Consider the following 20750-nt stretch of genomic DNA (forward strand, 5'->3'; position numbering starts at 1 on the left):
TTTAAAATCCTATCTCCATTGGTTATCATCTATTTTTTTCACTCAAGCTCATATACCTTGACCATTTCACTTGCCATTTTACAAGTTTTCTTGATTTCTAAAGTCCTTGTGTAGCAGACACTGCTACTGTCTTAACCCACGTTGCCGTATCCTTCACTGTTCCCCACATGGCAATGTTTTCTTACTGTATTTTTAATATTCTGCCTGAGTGCTTTCTCTGACACAGAAGTGTGCTTGAGCAATGAGTTCTAGAGAGTTAACAACCCCAGGAACAGCCCTAGACCAATAGCAAAGGAAAGTTATGGATAAATATCCCCAGCCTCCTTGCCCATTATATGGGATAACTTTGAGGTTGTGATACCGGGTCTCCCAAAAGTCCCGGTAAGATTAAGACACAGCTGCTGAAAGAGGTTACCTGCTCTTGAATGCATCCAATATTGTATTCTTTCTCTTAACTGGATCATTTCCCACTTCCCTACAGGTAAGTGCCTGGGATTGCCTTCCATATAAACTACCCGCTCTCAAATCTTTGTGCACTTAAGGTGGTCCTCAATCTAAGATGGTCCTCTAACCTTATAATTCCTGGGTTCCTGAGATTTTGCACTGAGACAAGTTCATAGCACACCAGCCATGAAATCACTAACTGTTTTGCCCAAAGATAGGATTACATTGTTTCACTTTTGCTAGTTTTCAAAAGATCTGGCACAGCCATCATTTTATTATTCTCCCAAGACATAGCAACACACCAGAGTGATGGCTTTAGCCACCCTCTAAAGTGACTCCCAGTTACCTTACCTGTTATAACTGAGTGCTCACGTAATAGGAGCGGGTATGCCTCGCACCAAGCCGCGCACAGGAGAGGCTGGGACGCTGGTGTGGGGTGGGGCACGGACGCAGGGGCGCAGTCCAGTCAGTAGCTGGCCTCGCTCAGGTTCTTCGGGCTCAGCTGAGCCCCTCTCCCAACCCTGCATACCTGAAGGCTCACAGCCCTCCAGTTCTTGGCCAACACTCCCCTCGTTTGGGTTTGGGGCTTGAGCTTTTCCATCCCCAGCACCTGGCAGGGTGTTGGGCCAGGGAAGCCTGATCAAGTGGCCAACAGCGGCTGGAGGGCAGCACCACCCCGCCCAGCACCGGACCTCAGGCCAGCAGCCAGAGCCCAGGCTCCGAAGAAAGGCAGGTAAGGGCTGTCGCTGTGTAAATGGGCGGGGGTCAGTTGCCCTCAAGTTGGAGGAGAGTCTACATCACAAAACCTAACTTAACTTTTGTTACTAAGGGACTCGTGTTGAGCAAAATCTGATGTTAACTTTAAAGGAGAGATTTGTTCTTCGCCTTCAAATTGTAATCGGGGCGGGGCGGGCAGGCAGCCCTTAGCATTCCACCCTTAATACCTGGCCAGCACGTGGCCGTCACGAGGCCCTTAGAACAGCGGTTAGAGGTCCCACTCTGCCAGCAGTCAGCCTCGCAGTGATCCTCCGGGCAGAAAGTGCCGTGAGCGGTGGATCGTGGCCTTCTCCCCAGGGCTCGAGGCCCTCCAGCCTCCACGCTGGTGGGTGAGCTGGGGGGCCCAGGACAGGCTGAGGGCTGTGCCCTGCAAAGTTCCAGAGCCCTTGCCATGGCCGCCCACTGGCTGGGCCCAGGCCTTGACCTAATGGCGGCGGCAGTCTCCACGGGTCCCAGTCAATGGAGGCCTCAGCACCTGGATTATATGGACACTGCCACTAAGGTAACAGCTTCAATCAGCTTCAGTCTGTCCATTCAAGTTTTGAAAATTGGTACAGCTTAGATCAGTTGTCTACCCCCCTAAGAGGTGGCCGGAGGTCAGGGGTAAGTTGCAAGAACACTGCACATCATTAGTTCAGGTCCACCTCTGTGGCTGGGGCTCTTCTCAAAGAAGGACAATTGTTGCGAGCTGGGAATTCACCTGACAGGTATTTGCTACAAGTGATTCGCTCCAGTTTAAGTGAAAAGCCTGAGAGCCAGCTGGGTCCTGGGCACTTGGCTCCCTCAGTGATGATGGCTGGGCAGGGTCTGATAACCCGGCCCTGAGGGCACCACCAGCTGAGATCTGCCTCTTCAGCCAGGCCTGGGCACTGGCAGGAGGACCCAGACTGGGTGCTGGATGTACGCTCCCAGGCAGGGTAACGGCCCGCGCAGGGACCCCCTCGTCTTAGCCAGGGCCTGGACCCTGGAGGGAGAAACTTGAGCCTTGGGACTTTGCCCTTTCTTGTCAGAACAGGAAGAACATTCATTTTGGTGGAGGTTTATAGGAACATTGTTACCTGACCATGACCTGACCTCAAGAACAAAGGTTCTGACACCAGGAAGTTTGACAACTAACTACACCCCTCCCTCACATTTCCTATAAAAGGGTTTTGCTGAAAGCTTATGGGGAGTTCGGGGTTTGGGGGGCCTGAGCCACCTGTCTCCTTGCATGACCCTGCAATATACCTTTCTCTGCTCCAAACTCTGACGTTTTGGTATTTTTTGGCCTCACTGTGCGTCGGGCACACAGACTTGCATTTGATAATGCTCAGGACCCACCATCCTATAAGTACAGTTTAGATTTGTTTTTCCACAAAATGCATGACTTTCTACTTGTTCACATGTAAATGTATCTGCCAATTCTAGATAACAAACATAGTGTAAACCAGATTTTGTTTTTTTAATTTAAACAGAGGAACGTGGTATAGAAAAATAATCTTCCCAAGAAAACTTTTCATTCATTCTCCCCCTTCCAAAAGTAGGACCTCTAAGAACCATAAACACTGTTTTAAAAAGTCTAACCCTTTGAACATGGAGAAGCCCACAGAACTGAGCCAAAAGAGTAAATAACAGAGTTAGCCCATGGAAAAATCAAACTCACGAAACCCTTTCATCAATATTTACCTGCTTGGAAGACCACTTCATCCATCAACCCAAGGTAGAACCTTTGGAGGCATCCTTAATCTTCCCCATTCTCTTAATTCCTCTCCCAGTTAGTCCCATCAGTTGAACCTCTCCGAAGTGCCTTAAAAAAACATTTCTTCATTCCCCTTGCTCTTATGCCAGTTTGTCTTTCCTGTGACCATAACCTATCTAGGTTCCCTGTTTCATTTCACTTCTTTTTTATTCTGGAAAAACCTGACACTCCCACATCAAACCTAAGACTGTTCAAACCTATAATAGCTCAAGTCCTGAACATCACTTTCAGCATTTCTATAAAACATATGGACATTTACATTATATTTAGACAACACATTTGTTGCCTAAACATTTCATGTATTTTTATTTCTGTTTGGAATGAAGATTAAAAATAATGTTTACCTAAAGATTAAGCAAAATGTTTACCTGTCTGAAGCTACGTCACTGGCAATTTGGTGCTTCACTCCTGACCCATTTTTAATAGAATCCTGTCTTGTGAGCCCATGAGATCGACTTTTCTCCACTGCAGGTACAGATAAGTCACCTGAGGGTCCTTGGAACGGGGCCTGCTCATGCAGTTTTGCTTTCTTCTCCTGAGGTGCCTCCTCATTCCGCAGTCCTCGGAGAACCTTTTGATCAGGTTGCTGTGGTGTATTAGATCCACTATTATAAAACCATGCTCCTGATTTAGTGAGGATTTCTTGTTGTTTTCGGCACAAATTACATACCCACATAACCTGCACACGAATATACAGGGAAAAGGAATTAGTGTTTCCAAAAGTTAAAAGCAAATAAAAATAGAGACAACAACTCAAGCTAACAAAAGAAGTACATGGTTATCCTTTCTGAAGTTAAAATGTAATCCTGATCAACTGCTATTGTTAATTAAATTAATTAAATCACATATCTTAATTTTGTCAACAGACAAAACTGACAATATTTACTGGCAGTAGAAACACCAAACTAGAATGTGAAATTACTAGTTGTTTATTTATATTCTTTAATTGCTTTGTATTTAAATTAGGGGCATAGTATAATACAAAGAAAATGGATTTTGAGGTTAGAAAAACTTGGGTTTAAATACCAACTGCAAGACTGGAAACTTGGCAACCTTCAACAAGGTACTGAACCTTCATAGCTATAAAACTTAGTTTCCTTAATGATGAAATAGAGAAATAGGTATAATAATATTCATCCCCTATATTGTTTTGAGGATTGAAATAATTTATATAAAACGTCTGGCACAATGCCTGGTATATGTTGGACTTCAATAGATTACCTACTAATATTAGGTTAATCTTCTATCATCAACTATATTACAGTTTCTTGAAGGGGCTTTTATTTCTTTTGAGTAGCTCCTAATGACTAAAATAAAGCTAGGAACATTGCTGATCCTCAGTAGAAACCTATTAATTGCTCATAACTTTAGTAGGACACTTAACATAAAATGTACCATTTTAACCATTTTTAAGTGCACAGTTCAGTAGTATTAAGTATATTCACATTGCTGTGAAACAGATCTACAAAATGTTCATCTTGCAAAATTCAAAGTCTATATCCATTAAACAGCAAATCCCCTTTTCTCCCTCCCCCCATCCCCTGGTAACCACCATTCTACACGTGATTTTTTAATAGATATGTTTTTCAGACTCCAGGAATCTAAGAATATTAAAACTAACATCTGTTTGACCAGAAAACCTTCGCCTTCTTCTGAAAAATATTTTTCAATTAGAAAAAAAATCATACATTCATGAAATAAAAGGTAAGTTAATATTTCAAGTGTTTTCTATGTTTTATGTCAAATATTGAATCTTACACAGCTCTCCAGATTGCTAAACATTTCCTCATAGTTTAAATAAATTATAATATAGATAATCGCAATAAAAGAAAACTTCAACATGGTATTTTCAACTGATACAAGAATGCTTTTGTAAAATACCATTTAAAATTTTTGCTTAACTTCTCATTATTCCCAGTTCACATTGTTTGTATAGTTTATATCATACAACACTGTACTTGATCATTTTTTTATTTTGTTCTCCCTTCAAATTGTAAATACATTTCTCTTTTCTCCAACTAAATTGAAAGCTCACTGGGGGCAAGGGCTATATCTTCTATTTGCATAATAAGACCTTATAAACTATAGAACAGTAAGACCTTCTAAATGTTTGCTAACTTTAATTCTTTTGAAGTCTTTCTGGGGGATGTATTATAATAAAATTTTTTATACTATTACACCAAGATTTATGTTTCATCCATTTCCAAAAGAATTAGTCAGCAATAACATCAATTTCTGTGACTATCTTATTTTTAAAAGTAAATAAGAAAGTATTTTTGATATTAAAATACCAAAATCTCACTCAAATTTTTAAAAAATACATCATAGTCCAAATTTCTTTTGGTTTGAATACATACAAAATATAAATATATCTAACTCATCAATCGTCTCAAAAATCAAATTTCAACCAAGATCTTCAGCCTTTCAATGCCATCTTGTGGCAATTATAGGTATTGCAGATATCTTTTAAAAGTGAAAGGCGCACTAAATATAGAACCAGAAAATATTGTTAAAATAAATTAAATTTGAATTTCAACTTTTCTGCTTTATTTTAAACAAATTACTCATTGTACAAATAGCATCATTTCCATATAGCACAAAATGAAAAAAAGACTTGGAAGCATTATGGGCTTAGTTTTCCTCATCTGTTAACACCTAATAGATATTAATATAAGATAAATGATTGTAAGTGTGAAGGATGATGTCTGACTCTCTATTAATACCCTTCCCATACTCTCTGAGCTATCCACATTGGTTGCTCTTTTTCAGACTAGATCCTATGTGCCCTCCTAAACTGCTGGCTTCTAGTAATCCTTATATCCTAACAACAAATTACCCTTCTCTTACTATCTCCTCCTACTCTTGGATTAAGAGCTTATTAATCTTTAAAGCTTAGGAAGCCTAAATTCACTCACTTAAATTAGTACAGGGACTGACACTTTCAGCTGAAACCCTTTACACACATTGCACCTTGTAAATTGATGATACTGCAGGATGCCTTACAAACACATACACATGCTATGAGATGACTTTTTACTAGTTGGCTGTGAAATAATTAACATCTATTAGAGGTAAAGTCTGTGTCCATGGAAAATAATTTAACTAATTTGGGAATATAATAGCAGAACTTTTGTTAATGGAACCCTTTATCCAATTAAGTTAACCAGCAAATGTATCTTATGATGAATGCTGTTAAAAATATCTTAGAAATATACATGCCTGTAAATCACCATGGTTAGAGCCTATTAGTGTGGCTGGTCATCATTTATCAAAAAACATCTAGGCCCCAAGAATACAAAGACAGAGAGGATTCAAAATTATAAGGTATTATTATTTTCAGTTCTAAATATGCCAATACTTGGGACTTCCCTGGTGGTCCAGTGGTTAGGACTTCGCCTTCCAATGCAGGGGGTGAGGGTTCGATCCCTGGTCGAGGAGCTAAGATCCCAGATGCCTCGCAGCCAAAAAACCAAAACATAAAACAGAAGCAATATTGTAACAAATTCAATAAGGACTTGAAAAATATTGGTCCACAGGGCTTCCCTGGTGGCACAGTGGTTAAGAATCCACCTGCCAATGCAGGGGACATGGGTTCAAGCCCTGGTCCAGGAAGATCCCACATGTTGCAGAGCAACAAAGCCTGTGAGCCACAACTATTTAGCCCGCGTGCCACAACTAGTGAAGCCCGTGCGCCTAGAGCCCACACTCCGCAAGAAGAGAAGCACTACAATGAGACGCCTGCGCACCGCAACAAAGAGTAGCCCCAGCTTGCTGCAACTAGAGGAAGCCCGCGCGCAGCCACGAAGACACAATGCAATGCGTTGTCTAAATGGTTTTACATTTGACTCCTACTAAACACTGAAAAAAACAGATAATCCCAAACTTTTTCAAACTATTATAGAAAGGGGAAAAAAAAAAGGTAAGGTCCCCAATGCAATTTATAAGACTAGAAAGATTTTAATGGCAAAATCAGAAAAGGGCAGTAATTAGTTTCCTATGGCTGCTGTAACAAATTACCACAAACTGGTGGTCTAAAACAACAGAAATATATTCTCTCACAATGCTGAAGACCAAAGTCTGAATTCAAATTCAGTATCAATGGGCCAAAATCAAGGTATCAACAGGGTCATGCTCATTCAAGAGGCTCTAGGGGAAATCAGTTCTTTGCCTCTTCTGGCAGTCAGCTTCTGATGGCTACAAGCATTCTTTGGCTTGTGGCCACGTCAATCCAATCTTCAGGGACAGCATCTTCAGATCTCTCTCTGCTACATCCTCCCATCACCTTCTCTGTGTGTGTGTGTAATCTCCCTCTTATAAGGATACAAATGATTATATTACGGGCCCAGGCAGATAATCTCCCCATCTCAAGATTCTTACATAATGACATCTGCACAGATTGTTTGTTTGTTTGTTTGTTTTGCTATATAAGGTTATTCAGAGGTTCAGGGATTAGGGCATGGATATTTTTTTGAGGGGCCATTTTCAGCCTACCACAGACAATATAAAAGTAGAATTATAGGCCAACAGCACAAATAAAAATGGATGCATTGATCTTAAAATCAAATGTTAAATTTCATACAGCAAATATATATGATAAAGAACAAAAAGAACCTATCATGACAAAGGGAAGATTATAACAAGAATAGTTTAATATTAGAAAATATACCAATGCAATTCACCACATTAATAGATTAAAATAGAAAAAAAGTGGTCATATTGATACGGAAAAACCATTCAGCATTCATAAAATGTAAGACTCATTCATGTGAAAATAAAATCTAGCAAACAAAAAATAGAAAAGCAATGCTTAAGCCTGATAAAGGGTATCTACAAAAACTTATATCCTATTTTATACTTAAAGATGAAAAGTAAGAGCATTTCCCTTAAAGTCAGGAATGAGCTAAAGATTCCAAGTATCATCACTTCTATTCAACACTGTCCTGGAGGCACTAGCTTATTAGTAAATCTCACACACACGAGACAAGAAGGATGAAATAAAACTGTCCTTATCTAAACACTATATGATTGTGAATACCATTTGATTATGACATAAAAATCCAAGGAAATCTACAGACAACATATTAGAAGTAATAAGAGAGCTCCATAAGTGTCCTAGATCAAAGATGGACAAAGATAAACAGCATTTCAGTACACCACTAATAACCAATCATAAACATTTAATAAAAAAATTTTAAAGATACCTGTTTCAAAGAAAATTAGTATACAAGAGTCTAAAAGAAGACTTACATAAATGGAAAGATATATACTCTGTTGCAATAAGAAGACCAAATACCACCAGGATGTCAGTCTCCCGAATTAAATCTATAACGTTCAGTGCAATTTTAATCAGACTCCTACCATGTTTTTCATAGAATTTATCAAGCTAATTCTGAAATGAATATGGAAGAGCCAAAGATAAGAAAATCTAGATAATTCTGAAGATAAGTAACAATTTAAGGTGGACTTGCTCTACTTATTATAAAGTGACAGAAATTAAGACAGTGTGGTATTAGTAGAGAAGTGCTAAATAGAACATGGAGCATACTAGAGGCTCTAGAAACAGACTCTCACATATACCAGTGATCACATTACAAATCAGTGGAGAAAGGACACACTATTAAATTAATATAGCCAAGACACCTGGTTGTCCATAATGGGGGAAAAAATAGATTCACACCTCACACCATATACAAAAATCTGTTCCAAATGGATTAAACACTGAAACATGAAAGACAAAACTTCCAAACTTTTAGAACAAATGTCAAGAAGCAAAATATTTTTAACTCAAATACAAAAAGCACAAACTAAAATTTACTATATTAAAATGTTTAAACATTTTTGAATAGTAATAAGATAAAGTAAAAGAAGAAACCACAATCTAAGAGAGGTTTTACTGCAATGTATACAGTTTATACAGGATATGCATTCAGAATATATGAGGAACTTCCATAGTTCAGTAAGAAAAAGACAAACATCACAGCAGAATAATAGGTCAAGAAATGAATATACAATTCCATAGAGAACCCCAACTGGCCAATAAGCAAATAAAAAGGAGCTTAATCTTATCAGTGAAAAATTACAAATTTTAAAAAATTAGTTACTATTTCACTCCCATTAGTTTGACAACATTTAAAAGTCTGACAACACCAAGCATTTCAGAGGAAGTAGAGGAGCCAGTACTCAGAAACATTCCTCCCAGGACTGCAAAACAGTTTGGAGATCCATTGTGCAACATCTAGTGAAACTGAAAATGGCTACTTATATACTCTATGATCCAGAAATGTTACTTCTACCCTAGAGAAATTACAAGAAGACATGAACAGGGATGTTCATTGAGCACCACCTCTACTAGGAAAAAATATTAGATAACCTAAATCAGTGGATAAACTAACATATTAATGCAGAAGAATTATATTCAGCAGTCAAATGAGTGAATTAGATTTAGATGAATCTAAATTTTGAGATAACTCTCAAAATATAGAGTTAAAGAAAGCAAGTTTCAGAAAAATATATACAGTATGATCCATAATATAAAGTTTAAAACCTTGTAAAATAATACTATATATGGTTTAGCAGTGTTTAGATATTAAGCTAAACTACAAATAAAAACATGTAGAATGATAAGTATTCGAGATAACTGCTCTATCTCTAAAAAAAACAAAGAAAACTACTAAAAAGATGGCAAAATGTTAAGATTTGTATAACTGCTCGGTAGTCTCTAAACTTCCCGACATGTTTGAAATATTTCAAAATAAAAAAGAGAGAACCAGTTAAGGTTAATTGGACTAGTGAAAACATTTACTGATACTCATAATCACGCTAAAAGGAAATGTGTATTTACCATAAATATATTAGTTAACTGAGAACTAATTAATGAATTTGCATACAAATATAATTTTTAAAATACAATACAGCATACTTCCAGGGTTTTGTTTTGTTTTGTTTTTTATGGAGAGGTGTGAGTGAAGGAGTCAGATTACATAAAAGGTAACCAATTAGCTGTACATGTTTTGTAGTGTTGTTTCTAGTTTTTCTTTTCATCGAAGCACTTGATTCATTTTATAAACTCCCTGTTCTAAATTAAATTTTATCCAAAAAACTAGGGAAGTGATTGTCAAAGTAAATTTGTCATTGAGGAGAATTTAATTGTACATTATTATCAGAATAAGTAGCTGTTGCCTTCATAATAAATACTTGACTTTTAAATCTTATTTTAATTAGAATTGCATTTTAAATTTAAATTTCCCTAAGTGTTTTTAAAAGAAAAGACAATTCTTAAAGCAGTAGGTATATCCAGCAATTCTAAGGGAAGTAAACATTTCTGCAGTTATTAAGTTTTCCCACTAGTCTGTGCTATAGCACTTTGTTCAATCTGGACTACTGGCTTCTTTGCATATTAGCACTACATTGTTAACCTACTTTTTTCCCTAAAAATAAATTTCAGTTAAAAATATAGTAACTTTAATAAAATTAAAAAGTGAGTTGAAAGAGTATCATTATTCTACATTATAAAATGTGATGGTATGAATTAGAATAATTATTTTCCATTGCATGTTAACTTACTCAAAAATTCAATAGAGTACAAACGTACTATCAGTTGACAGTTTCCTTTTCCAACATATATAACTTAAAAGTTATGCTCATAAATTATAGAACTATAAAATCATTTCAATAAATTTAAAGTAAAATTATGGCTTAAATTGGAGGAAAGCAAGTTTAATTTTTCTTAAAATATAAAGCATATTCACCTAGGTTTCATTTAAAATGGAGAACAGAACATAATTTCTGAAGGGGACATCTTATAAAGGGAGAGGCCAGAACATAATTACATGAAGGTTAGAAAATGATGCTTTATCCAAATTGAAAAGAATCAAAGGTGTAAAAGTAGAGGAAATAGTATCAAATCACTAACAAAACATGGTGGCATGGAAATCACTAGAACACTCTTGGGAAAGAGAAATTTTTAAGGAAGAGGCATTAATTCAGAGAAGAAAAGTTCTTTAAAGCTTTAAGATTAATGGATAAAACTATATGAGATCCTTGCAAGTAAATTTCCAGAAGCCATGCACTACTATATGGACTTCCTTTTGCAAATTGTGCTTCTTGCTCCTGTAACTGCTAAAAGGCAATAACATCACTAATCATACAGTCATTTGATCTACTTCAAAGCACAGTTCAATGTAAGGGAAGTCAAACTTGGCCCACCCAAGGGAGATTTACTATTCTATGAAAGATAAACTGTATCATAACTCTATCACAGCACAAAATTAAAAGCACTGACTTTTATCTAGTTTCAGTGCATTTGGATTTTGATTCATCTCAAACTTAACAAAGCCAAAACTGAATTCCAGACCTTCACCCCCAAACTGCTCCATCCACAGTCTTACTCATAAGAGTTAATGGCAATTCCCCTTCCTCCCATTTTGCCTCGGGCCAAAAATCTTGGAATAATCTTTTTCTCTCATACCCCACATACATTCAACTAGAAAATCGTTTTGATTCTACTTTTAAAATATATCTACAGAGATGACATCTCACCACTTTCAGCAAAACCACCCTAATCTAAGTCACCACCATTGCCTGCCTAAATTATTGCAATATCCTCATAACTGGTCTCCTAGATGCCACTCTTTTCTCACTCTCATTAATCTATCCCACAACAAAACCTTCAAAATGTTTTAAAAAGGAAGTCACGTCATGTCACTTTTTTGGTCAGAATCTTTTCATACTCCCCATTTTGCTCAGAATAAATGCCAAAGTCCTTACAGAAGGTCCTCTGCAATCCAGAGATCCAGAAGGTCCTCTGCAATCTCACTAACTTGGTGTCTCACTATTCTCACCCACTTGTTCTGCTCCAGCCACACTGACTTCCTTGCTATTCTTCCAACATGTCAAGCATGCCCCTACCACAGGACCTTTGTATTCGCTATTACCTCAGTCTAAACTGCTTTTCCTCTAAGTATCGGCAATGCTAGCTCCCTCATCTTTTTCAAGTTTTTCAAGTTGCTGCTCAACTGTCATTTTTCAAGACCATCCAAATTAAAATTCCAACATCACCCAAAATTAAGTATCTAGATTTTCATTTTCTCCAGGGCACTTAAACCTTCTAATATTTATTTATCTCATTTGTTGTGTGCATCTCCTAATTAGAATACACTCCCCAGAAAGATAAGAGGTGTTTGTCTATTTTAGTTCACTGCTATATCCCAAGTACCTAGAAAACACCAAGACATGTTCAATGAATGAGTAAATTAATATATTAACAATAAGTATGTAATAGTTATACATTACTTTCTTTAAAATCTGTTTGTCTATGGGCTTCCCTGGTGGCGCAGTGGTTGAGAGTCTGCCTGCCGATGCAGGGGACACGGGTTCGTGCCCCGGTCCGGGAAGATCCCACATGCCGCAGAGCAGCTGGGCCCGTGAGCCATGGCCACTGAGCCTGCGCGTCCGGAGCCTGTGCTCCGGAACAGGAGAGGCCACAACAGTGAGAGGCCCGCGTACCACAAAAAAAAAAAAAAAAATCTGTTTGCCTAGCAAATTTCTATAATCCAAATACCATGGACCTCATGAAATTGTCTTTAAGGAAAAAATAAAATAACATTTAAGAATTTCCCAAATACAAGTATTATTATGAAATATATTTTTTCTAGTCAAAATGCACGAAGTATTTTAAGATTATTTTACATGTATTAAAATTGCTTAAATATTTAAACGAAAGTAAAGTATGTATAGCTTACCTCAGAGGTTTCCAGACTTGTTTAATCAATGTCCTACTTTTGATCTAACCCAACTGATTTCAGAATACTACTCGGTTTTTTATTGTGGGTGAGGGAGAGATCACATTTAATTATGTGTGTGTGTTTGTTTGGTTGTTTTGGAGGTGATGGATATGTTTATCACCTCAATCGAGGTGATGATTTCACGGGTGTATGCATATGTTCAAAGCCATCAAATTGTATACATTAAGTATGTGCAGTTTTTTGTATAACAATTGTCCTGCAAAAAAGCTGTTACAAAAATTAAAAGCAAAATTGTGGGAACTGCATCGGATAAGTTGAGAATACCAAAATGATGTACTAGACCCATGCTTCTCAAACTGTAATGTGCATTCCAATCGCCAAGGGGAACTTGTAAAATGCAGGTTCTGATTCCTAAGTCTGGGGGCAGAGAGGTAAGGATTCTGAATTTTTAACAACATCCCAGGTGATGCTCCTTCCCCTGGTCTGCAGACCACACTCTGCACAGACTGGACTGTGAGTCAAACTCTAGGCTCTAGCCACAACCCTGGTACTACTACTAATAACACCACCACCACAACCACTACCACTGCCATTGCGACGCTACTAACAACAACAACAAAGAACAGAACTTTCTGAGTTCTCACTATGTTCTAGACACTCGTCCAATTCTTGCATATTTGTTATCTCATTTAATCTACACCTTAGTTATGGATGAAGAAACTGAAGATTGAAAAGGTTAAGTCACATAGAAAAGGTCTTCCAGCCGATAAATAATACAGCCAGAATTCAAACCCCAGCCGTTTATGACCTAGGACATAAGATTTTTTTGCATGAAGTCCATCCTAAGTCTCATGTTTCAGATTATTTTAGCACTCCTTGGTTCACATCCGATTTCAGCCATGTCTATAGTGGACAGTGGTGGCAGCAAATGAACTCAAAAGAACTTCACACACCCTGTGATAGATATAATGTTTTTTTAAAACAGAAAATAATAAGTGCTGGTGAAGATCTAGAGATATTGTAACCTTTGTACATTCATGGTACACATAAAAAATGGTACAGTCTCTGTGGAAAAGTTTGGCAGTTCTTTAAAAATTAAAAAATAGAATTACCATATGACCTAGCAATTTCATTACTAAGTAATACCCAAGATAATTGAAAATATATGTTCAGATAATTTGTAAGTATATGGTCCTAACAGCATTATTCATAATACCCCAAAAGGATAAACAACCTAGATGTCCATCAGTCGGTGAGCAAATGTACAACATATGATAAATCCATGCAATGGGATATTATTAAAGCATAAAGAGGAATGAAGTACTAATTCTTGCTACAGCACAGATACCTTAAAGGCATCATACTAAGTGAAAGAAGCCAGACACAAAAGGCCACATATTGTATAAATCCATTTATATACAATGTCCAGAACAGGCAAATCTATAGAGGAAAAAAAGTGGATTACTGGTTTCCTGGGTGTTGGGTGAGATGGGAGTGATTGCTAATGGACGCAGGGCTTCTTTTCAGGGTGATGAAAATGTTCTGGAATTAGGTAATGGTGATAGTTGCACAACATGTGAATATACTAAAAGCTACTTGAAAATGGTGAATGTTATGTTATATGAATTATAGCTCAATTTAAAAAATTTTAATACTTTTGCAGAAAATCTCAGGCCAAAATGGTTTTTCCTGTTTTGGGTTTCTCCACAATCAGATCCTGAGCCAAAGATTTGAATGCAAAGAAGTTTGTTTACTTGAAAAATGATACCAAGAAGTACAGTGAAAGAGTAGGGAAGTAAAACATGGAAGGAAAAAAAACCAATAAACAGTCAATTAAAGAGTACATTATTTCTGGAGGCAAATGGAGCTTAGTCTTGATGGAACCCTCTTAGAATCATCCCACTAAGAGGCAAGGAGGCTGGGTATTATCTACTAGCTCATTGGCACTTCTGTGCCTCTCCTTCATGTTAAGCCTATTCCTTTGGCCATAAAATGCCCTTAGGCAGAGAGATGCAGGAAGCTACTGGTATGTTCAGGAACAATTTGTAGGTGTCATCTGGGGTGGGCTGAAGGCTTATCAGAAGGTTACCTAGAGCAATTGCTACAATTTTACAGGTGAATTCTACCACACTTTTAAAGGACCATTAATTCATATCCTATATAAATTGTTTCACAAAACTAAATTTAAAAAAGAACAAAACTCATATAACTCATTTTACGAAGCAAATTAATTATGACATAAGACAAGAAAAGCACAGACCAATTTCATTCACATATAGGTAGAGTCAAAACATAAACTAAAACTTAAATGACAAAATCCAAGACAAACGAAAAAACATGTTATATCACTATCAACCACAATTTAACCCCAGGAATGTAAGGATAGTGCAAAAGCAGAAAATCTAGTTAAGCAATCAATATAACAGATTAAAGAAGGAAAATCATATGATTATCTCAATCAATGAAGAAAAGCATTTAATAAAATTCAATACCATTTAATGGTTTAAAGTAACTTAGAAAACTAGGAATACTAAATTAACTCCTAGGGAAACTAGTATCTCTTTACCTTGAAAATCAAAGTAGGAATAAAAGGGCATTTCCTTAACTTGGTAAAAATTATATATCGGGGGGACCTTGAAGATGGCGGAAGAGTAAGACGCGGCGATCGCCTTCCTCCCCACGGATACACCAGAAATACATCTACACTTGGAACAACTCCTACAGAACACCTACTGAAGGCTGGCAGAAGACCTCAGACCTCCCAAAAGGCAAGAAACTCCCCACGTACCTGGGTAGGGCAAAAGAAAAAAAGAAAAAACAGAGACAAAAGAATAAGGACGGCACCTGCACCAGTGGGAGGGAGCTGTGAAGGAGGAAAAGTTTCCACACACTAGGAAGCCCCTCCGCGGGCGGAGACTGCGGGAGGCGGAGGGGGGAGCTTCGGGACCGCGGAGTAGTGCACAGCGACGGGTGCGGAGGGCAAAGCGAGGAGATTCCCGCACAGAGGATCGGTGCCGACCGGCACTCACCAGCCCGAGAGGCTTGTCTGCTCACCCGCCAGGGCGGGCGGGGCCGCGAGCTGAGGCTCGAGTTTCGGTTTTGGACGGAGCGCAGGGAGAGGACTGGGGTTGGCGGCTTGAACGTAGCCTGAAGGGGTTAGTGCACCACGACTAGCCGGGAGGGAGTTCGGGGAAAAGCCTGCACCTGCCGAAGAGGCAAGAGACTTTTTCTTCCCTCTTTGTTTCCTGGTGCGCGAGGAGAGGGGTTTAAGAGCGCTGCTTAAAGGAACTCCAGAGACGGGCGCGAGCCGCGGCTAAAAGCGCGAACCCCAGAGACGGGCGCGAGCCACGGCTAAAAGCGCGAACCCCAGAGACGGGCGCAAGCCGCGGCTAAAGCGCGGACCCCAGAGACGGGCGGGAGACGCTAAGGCTGCTGCTGCCGCCACCAAGGGGCCTGTGTGCGAGCACAGGTCACTCTCCATACCCCTCTTCCGCGGAGCCTGCGCAGCCCGCCATTGCCAGGTTCCCGGGATCCAGGGACAACTTCCCCGGGAGAACGCACGCCGGGCCTCAGGCTGGAGCAACGTCACGCCGGCCTCTGCCGCCGCAGGCCCGCCCCGCACGCAGTACGCCCCGAATCAGCGGCTCCTTTAACCCCGTCCTGTCTGAGCAAAAAACAGACGCCCTCCAGCGACCTACACGCAGAGGCAGGGCCAAATCCAAAGCTGAGCTCCTGTGAGCTGTGAGAACAAAGAAGAGAAAGGGAAATCTCTCCCAGCAGCCTCAGAAGCAGCGGATTAAAGCTCCACAATCAACTTGATATACCCTGCATCTGTGGAATACCTGAATAGACAAGGAATGATCCCAAATTGAAGAGGTGGAATTTAGGAGCGAGATCTATGATTTTTTTTCCCTTTTCCTCTTTTTGTGAATGTGTACGTGTATGCTTCTGTGTGAGATCTTGTCTGTATACTCTTGCTTCCACCATTTGTCCTAAGGCTCTATCCGTCCATGGTTTTTTTTAAAAAATTTTTTTCTTAATAATTAATTTTAACTGTAATAACTTTATTATACTTTACCTTCGTTCTTTCTTTCTTTCTTTCCTTCCTTCCTTCCCTCCTTTAGACAACGAATCACCCCAAATTGAGGAGGTGGTCTCTGAGAGCAAGATTTATGATTTTTCCCCCTTTACCTCTTTTTGTGAAGGTGTATGTGTATGCTTCTGTGTAAGATTTTCTCTGTATAGCTTTGCTTCCAACATTTGCCCTAAGGTTCTATCCGTCCCTTTTTTTTTTTCTAAATATTTTTTAATTCAATAACTATATTATATTTTATTTTTACTGTATCTTCTTTCTGTCTTTTTTCCTTCTTTCCCTCCTTCCTTCCTTCCTCCCTCCCTCCCTCCTTTCTTTCCTTCTTTGCTTCTTTCTTCCTTCCTTCCTTTCCTCCTTTCCTTCTTTCTTTCCTCATACTTCTACTAATTCTCTCTACTTTTTCTCCCTTTTATCTGAGCCATGTGGATGAAAGGCTCTTGGTGCTCCAGCCAGGAGTCAGGGCTCTGCCTCTGAGGTAGGAGAGCCAACTTCAGGACACTGGTCAACAAGAGACCTCCCAGCTCCACATAATATTAAACGGAGGAAATCTCCCAGAGACCTCCATCTTAACACCAGCACCCAGCTTCACTCAACGACCAGCAAGCCACAGTGCTGGACAACCTATGCCAAACAACTAGCAAAAACAGGAACACAACCCCACCCATTAGCAGAGAGGCTGCCTAAAATCATAAGGCCACAGACACCCCAAAACACACCACCAGACGTGAACCTGCCCACTAGACTGACAAGATCCAGCCTCATCCACCACAACACAGGCACTAGTCCCCTCTACCAGGAAGCCTACACAACCCACTGAACCAACCTTAGCCACTGGAGACAGACATCAAAAACAACGGGAACTACGAACGTACAGCCTGCAAAAAGGAGACCCCAAACACAGTAAGATAAGCAAAATGAGAAGACAGAAAAACACACAGCAGATGAAGGAGCAAGATAAAAATGCACCAGACCTAACAAATGAAGAGGAAATAGGCAGTCTACCTGAAAAAGAATTCAGAATAATGATAGTAAGGATGATCCGAAATCTTGGAAGTAGAATGGACAAAATGCAAGAAACAGTTAACAAGGACCTAGAAGAAATAAAGATGAAACAAGCAACGATGAACAACACAATAAATGAAATTAAAAGTACTCTAGATGGGATCAATAGCAGAATAACTGAGGCAGAAGAACGGATAAGTGACCTGGAAGATAAAATAGTGGAAATAACTACTGCAGAGCAGAATAAAGAAAAAAGAATGAAAAGAACTGAGGACAGTCTCAGAGACCTCTGGGACAACATTAAACGCACCAACATTCGAATTATAGGGGTTCCAGAAGAAGAAGAGAAAAAGAAAGAGACTAAGAAAATATTTGAAGAGATTATAGTTGAAAACTTCCCTAATATGGGAAAGGAAATAGTTAATCAAGTCCAGGAAGCACAGAGAGTCCCATACAGGATAAATACAAGGAGAAATACGCCAAGACACATATTAATCAAACTGTCAAAAATTAAATACAAAGAAAGCATATTAAAAGCAGCAAGGGAAAAACAACAAATAACACACAAGGGAATCCCCATAAGGTTAACAGCTGATCTCTCAGCAGAAACTCTACAAGCCAGAAGGGAGTGGCAGGACATATTGAAAGTGATGAAGGAGAAAAACCTGCAACCAAGACTACTCTACCCAGCAAGGATCTCATTCAGATTTGATGGAGAAATTAAAACCTTTACAGACAAGCAAAAGCTGAGAGAGTTCAGCACCACCAAACCAGCTTTACAACAAATGCTAAAGGAACTTCTCTAGACAAGAAACACAAGAGAAGGAAAAGACCTATAATAACGAACCCAAAACAATATAGAAAATGGGAATAGGAACATACATATCGATAATTACCTTAAATGTAAATGGACTAAATGCTCCCACCAAAAGACACACATTGGCTGAATGGATACAAAAACAAGACCCTTATATATGCTGTCTACAAGAGACCCACTTCAGACCTAGAGACACATACAGACTGAAAGTAAGGGGATGGAAAAAGATATTCCATGCAAATGGAAACCAAAAGAAAGCTGGAGTAGCAATTCTCATATCAGACAAAATAGACTTTAAAATAAGGACTATTAAAAGAGACAAAGAAGGACACTACATAATGATCAAGGGATCGATCCAAGAAGAAGATATAACAATTGTAAATATTTATGCACCCAACATAGGAGCACCTCAATACATAAGGCAAATACTAACAGCCATAAAAGGGGAGATCGACAGTAACACATTCATAGTAGGGGACTTTAACACCCCACTTTCACCCATGGACAGATCATCCAAAATGAAAATAAATAAGGAAACACAAGCTTTAAATGATACATTAAACAAGATGGACTTAATTGATATTTATAGGACACTGCATCCAAAAACAACAGGATACACATTTTTCTCAAGTGCTCATGGAACATTCTCCAGGATAGATCATATCTTGGGTCACAAATCAAGCCTTGGTAAATTAAAGAAAATTGAAATTGTATCAAGTATCTTTTCTGACCACAATGCCATGAGACTAGATATCAATTACAGGAAAAGATCTGTAAAAAATACAAACACATGGAGGCTAAACAATACACTACTTAATAATGAAGTGATCACTCAAGAAATCAAAGAGGAAATAAAAAAAATACCTAGAAACAAATGACAATGGAGACACAATGACCCAAAACCTATGGGATGCAGCAAAAGCAGTTCTAAGGGGGAAGTTTATAGCAATACAAGCCCACCTTAAGAAGCAGGAAACATCTCGAATAAACAACCTAACCTTGCACCTAAAGCAATTAGAGAAAGAAGAACAAAAAAACCCCAAAGCTACCAGAAGGAAAGAAATCATAAAAATCAGATCAGAAATAAATGAAAAAGAAATGAAGGAAACGATAGCAAAGATCAATAAAACTAAAAGCTGGTTCTTTGAGAAGATAAACAAAATAGATAAACCACTAGCCAGACTCATCAAGAAAAAAAGGGAGAAGACTCAAATCAATAGAATTAGAAATGAAAAAGGAGAAGTAACAACTGACACTGCAGAAATAAAAAAATCATGAGAGATTACTACAAGCAACTCTATGCCAATAAAATGGACAATCGGGAAGAAATGGACAAATTCTTAGAAATGCACAACCTGCCAAGACTGAATCAGGAAGAAATAGAAAATATGAACAGACCAATCACAAGCACTGAAATTGAAACTGTGATTAAAAATCTTCCAACAAACAAAAGCCCAGGACCAGATGGCTTCACAGGTGAATTCTATCAAACGTTTAGAGAAGAGTGAACACCTATCCTTCTCGAACTCTTCCAAAATATAGCAGAGGGAGGAACACTCCCAAATTCCTTCTATGAGGCCACCATCACCTTGATACCAAAACCAGACAAGGATGTCACAAAGAAAGAAAACTACAGACCAATATCACTGATGAACATAGATGCAAAAATCCTCAACAAAATACTAGCAAACAGAATCCAACAGCACATTAAAAGGATCATACACCATGCTCAAGTGGGGTTTATTCCAGGAATGCAAGGATTCTTCAATATATGCAAATCTATCAATGTGATAAACCATATCAACAAATTGAAGGAGAAAAACCATATGATCATCTCAATAGATGCAGAGAAAGCTTTCGACAAAATTCAGCACCCATTTATGATAAAAACCCTGCAGAAAGTAGGCATAGAGGGAACTTTCCTCAACATAATAAAGGTCATATATGACAAGCCCACAGCAAACATAATCCTCAATGGTGAAAAACTGAAAGCATTTCCACTAAGATCAGGAACAAGAAAAGGTTGCCCACTCTCACCACTCTTATTCAACATAGTTTTGGAAGTTTTAGCCACAGCAATCAGAGAAGAAAAGGAAATAAAAGGAATCCAAATCAGAAAAGAAAAAGTAAAGCTGT

The 20750-nt window shown here is 38.6% G+C and overlaps 1 protein-coding gene across 1 annotated transcript in view; it reads right to left on the minus strand.

Moving 5' to 3' along the window:
• Nucleotides 1-20750, minus strand: part of RIMS2 (regulating synaptic membrane exocytosis 2) — a 649263-nt gene that overhangs the window by 388679 nt on the left and 239834 nt on the right. The window contains exon 11 of the mRNA XM_029222530.1: nt 3328-3638. Within this exon, the coding sequence (XP_029078363.1) occupies nt 3328-3638 (311 nt within the window). The remainder of the gene's footprint in view (nt 1-3327; nt 3639-20750) is intronic.

Source organism: Monodon monoceros, unplaced genomic scaffold (genome assembly GCF_005190385.1).
Source record: "Monodon monoceros isolate NGI ecotype Baffin Bay Population unplaced genomic scaffold, NGI_Narwhal_1 Super_Scaffold_14, whole genome shotgun sequence".
Lineage (NCBI taxonomy): Eukaryota > Metazoa > Chordata > Mammalia > Artiodactyla > Monodontidae > Monodon > Monodon monoceros.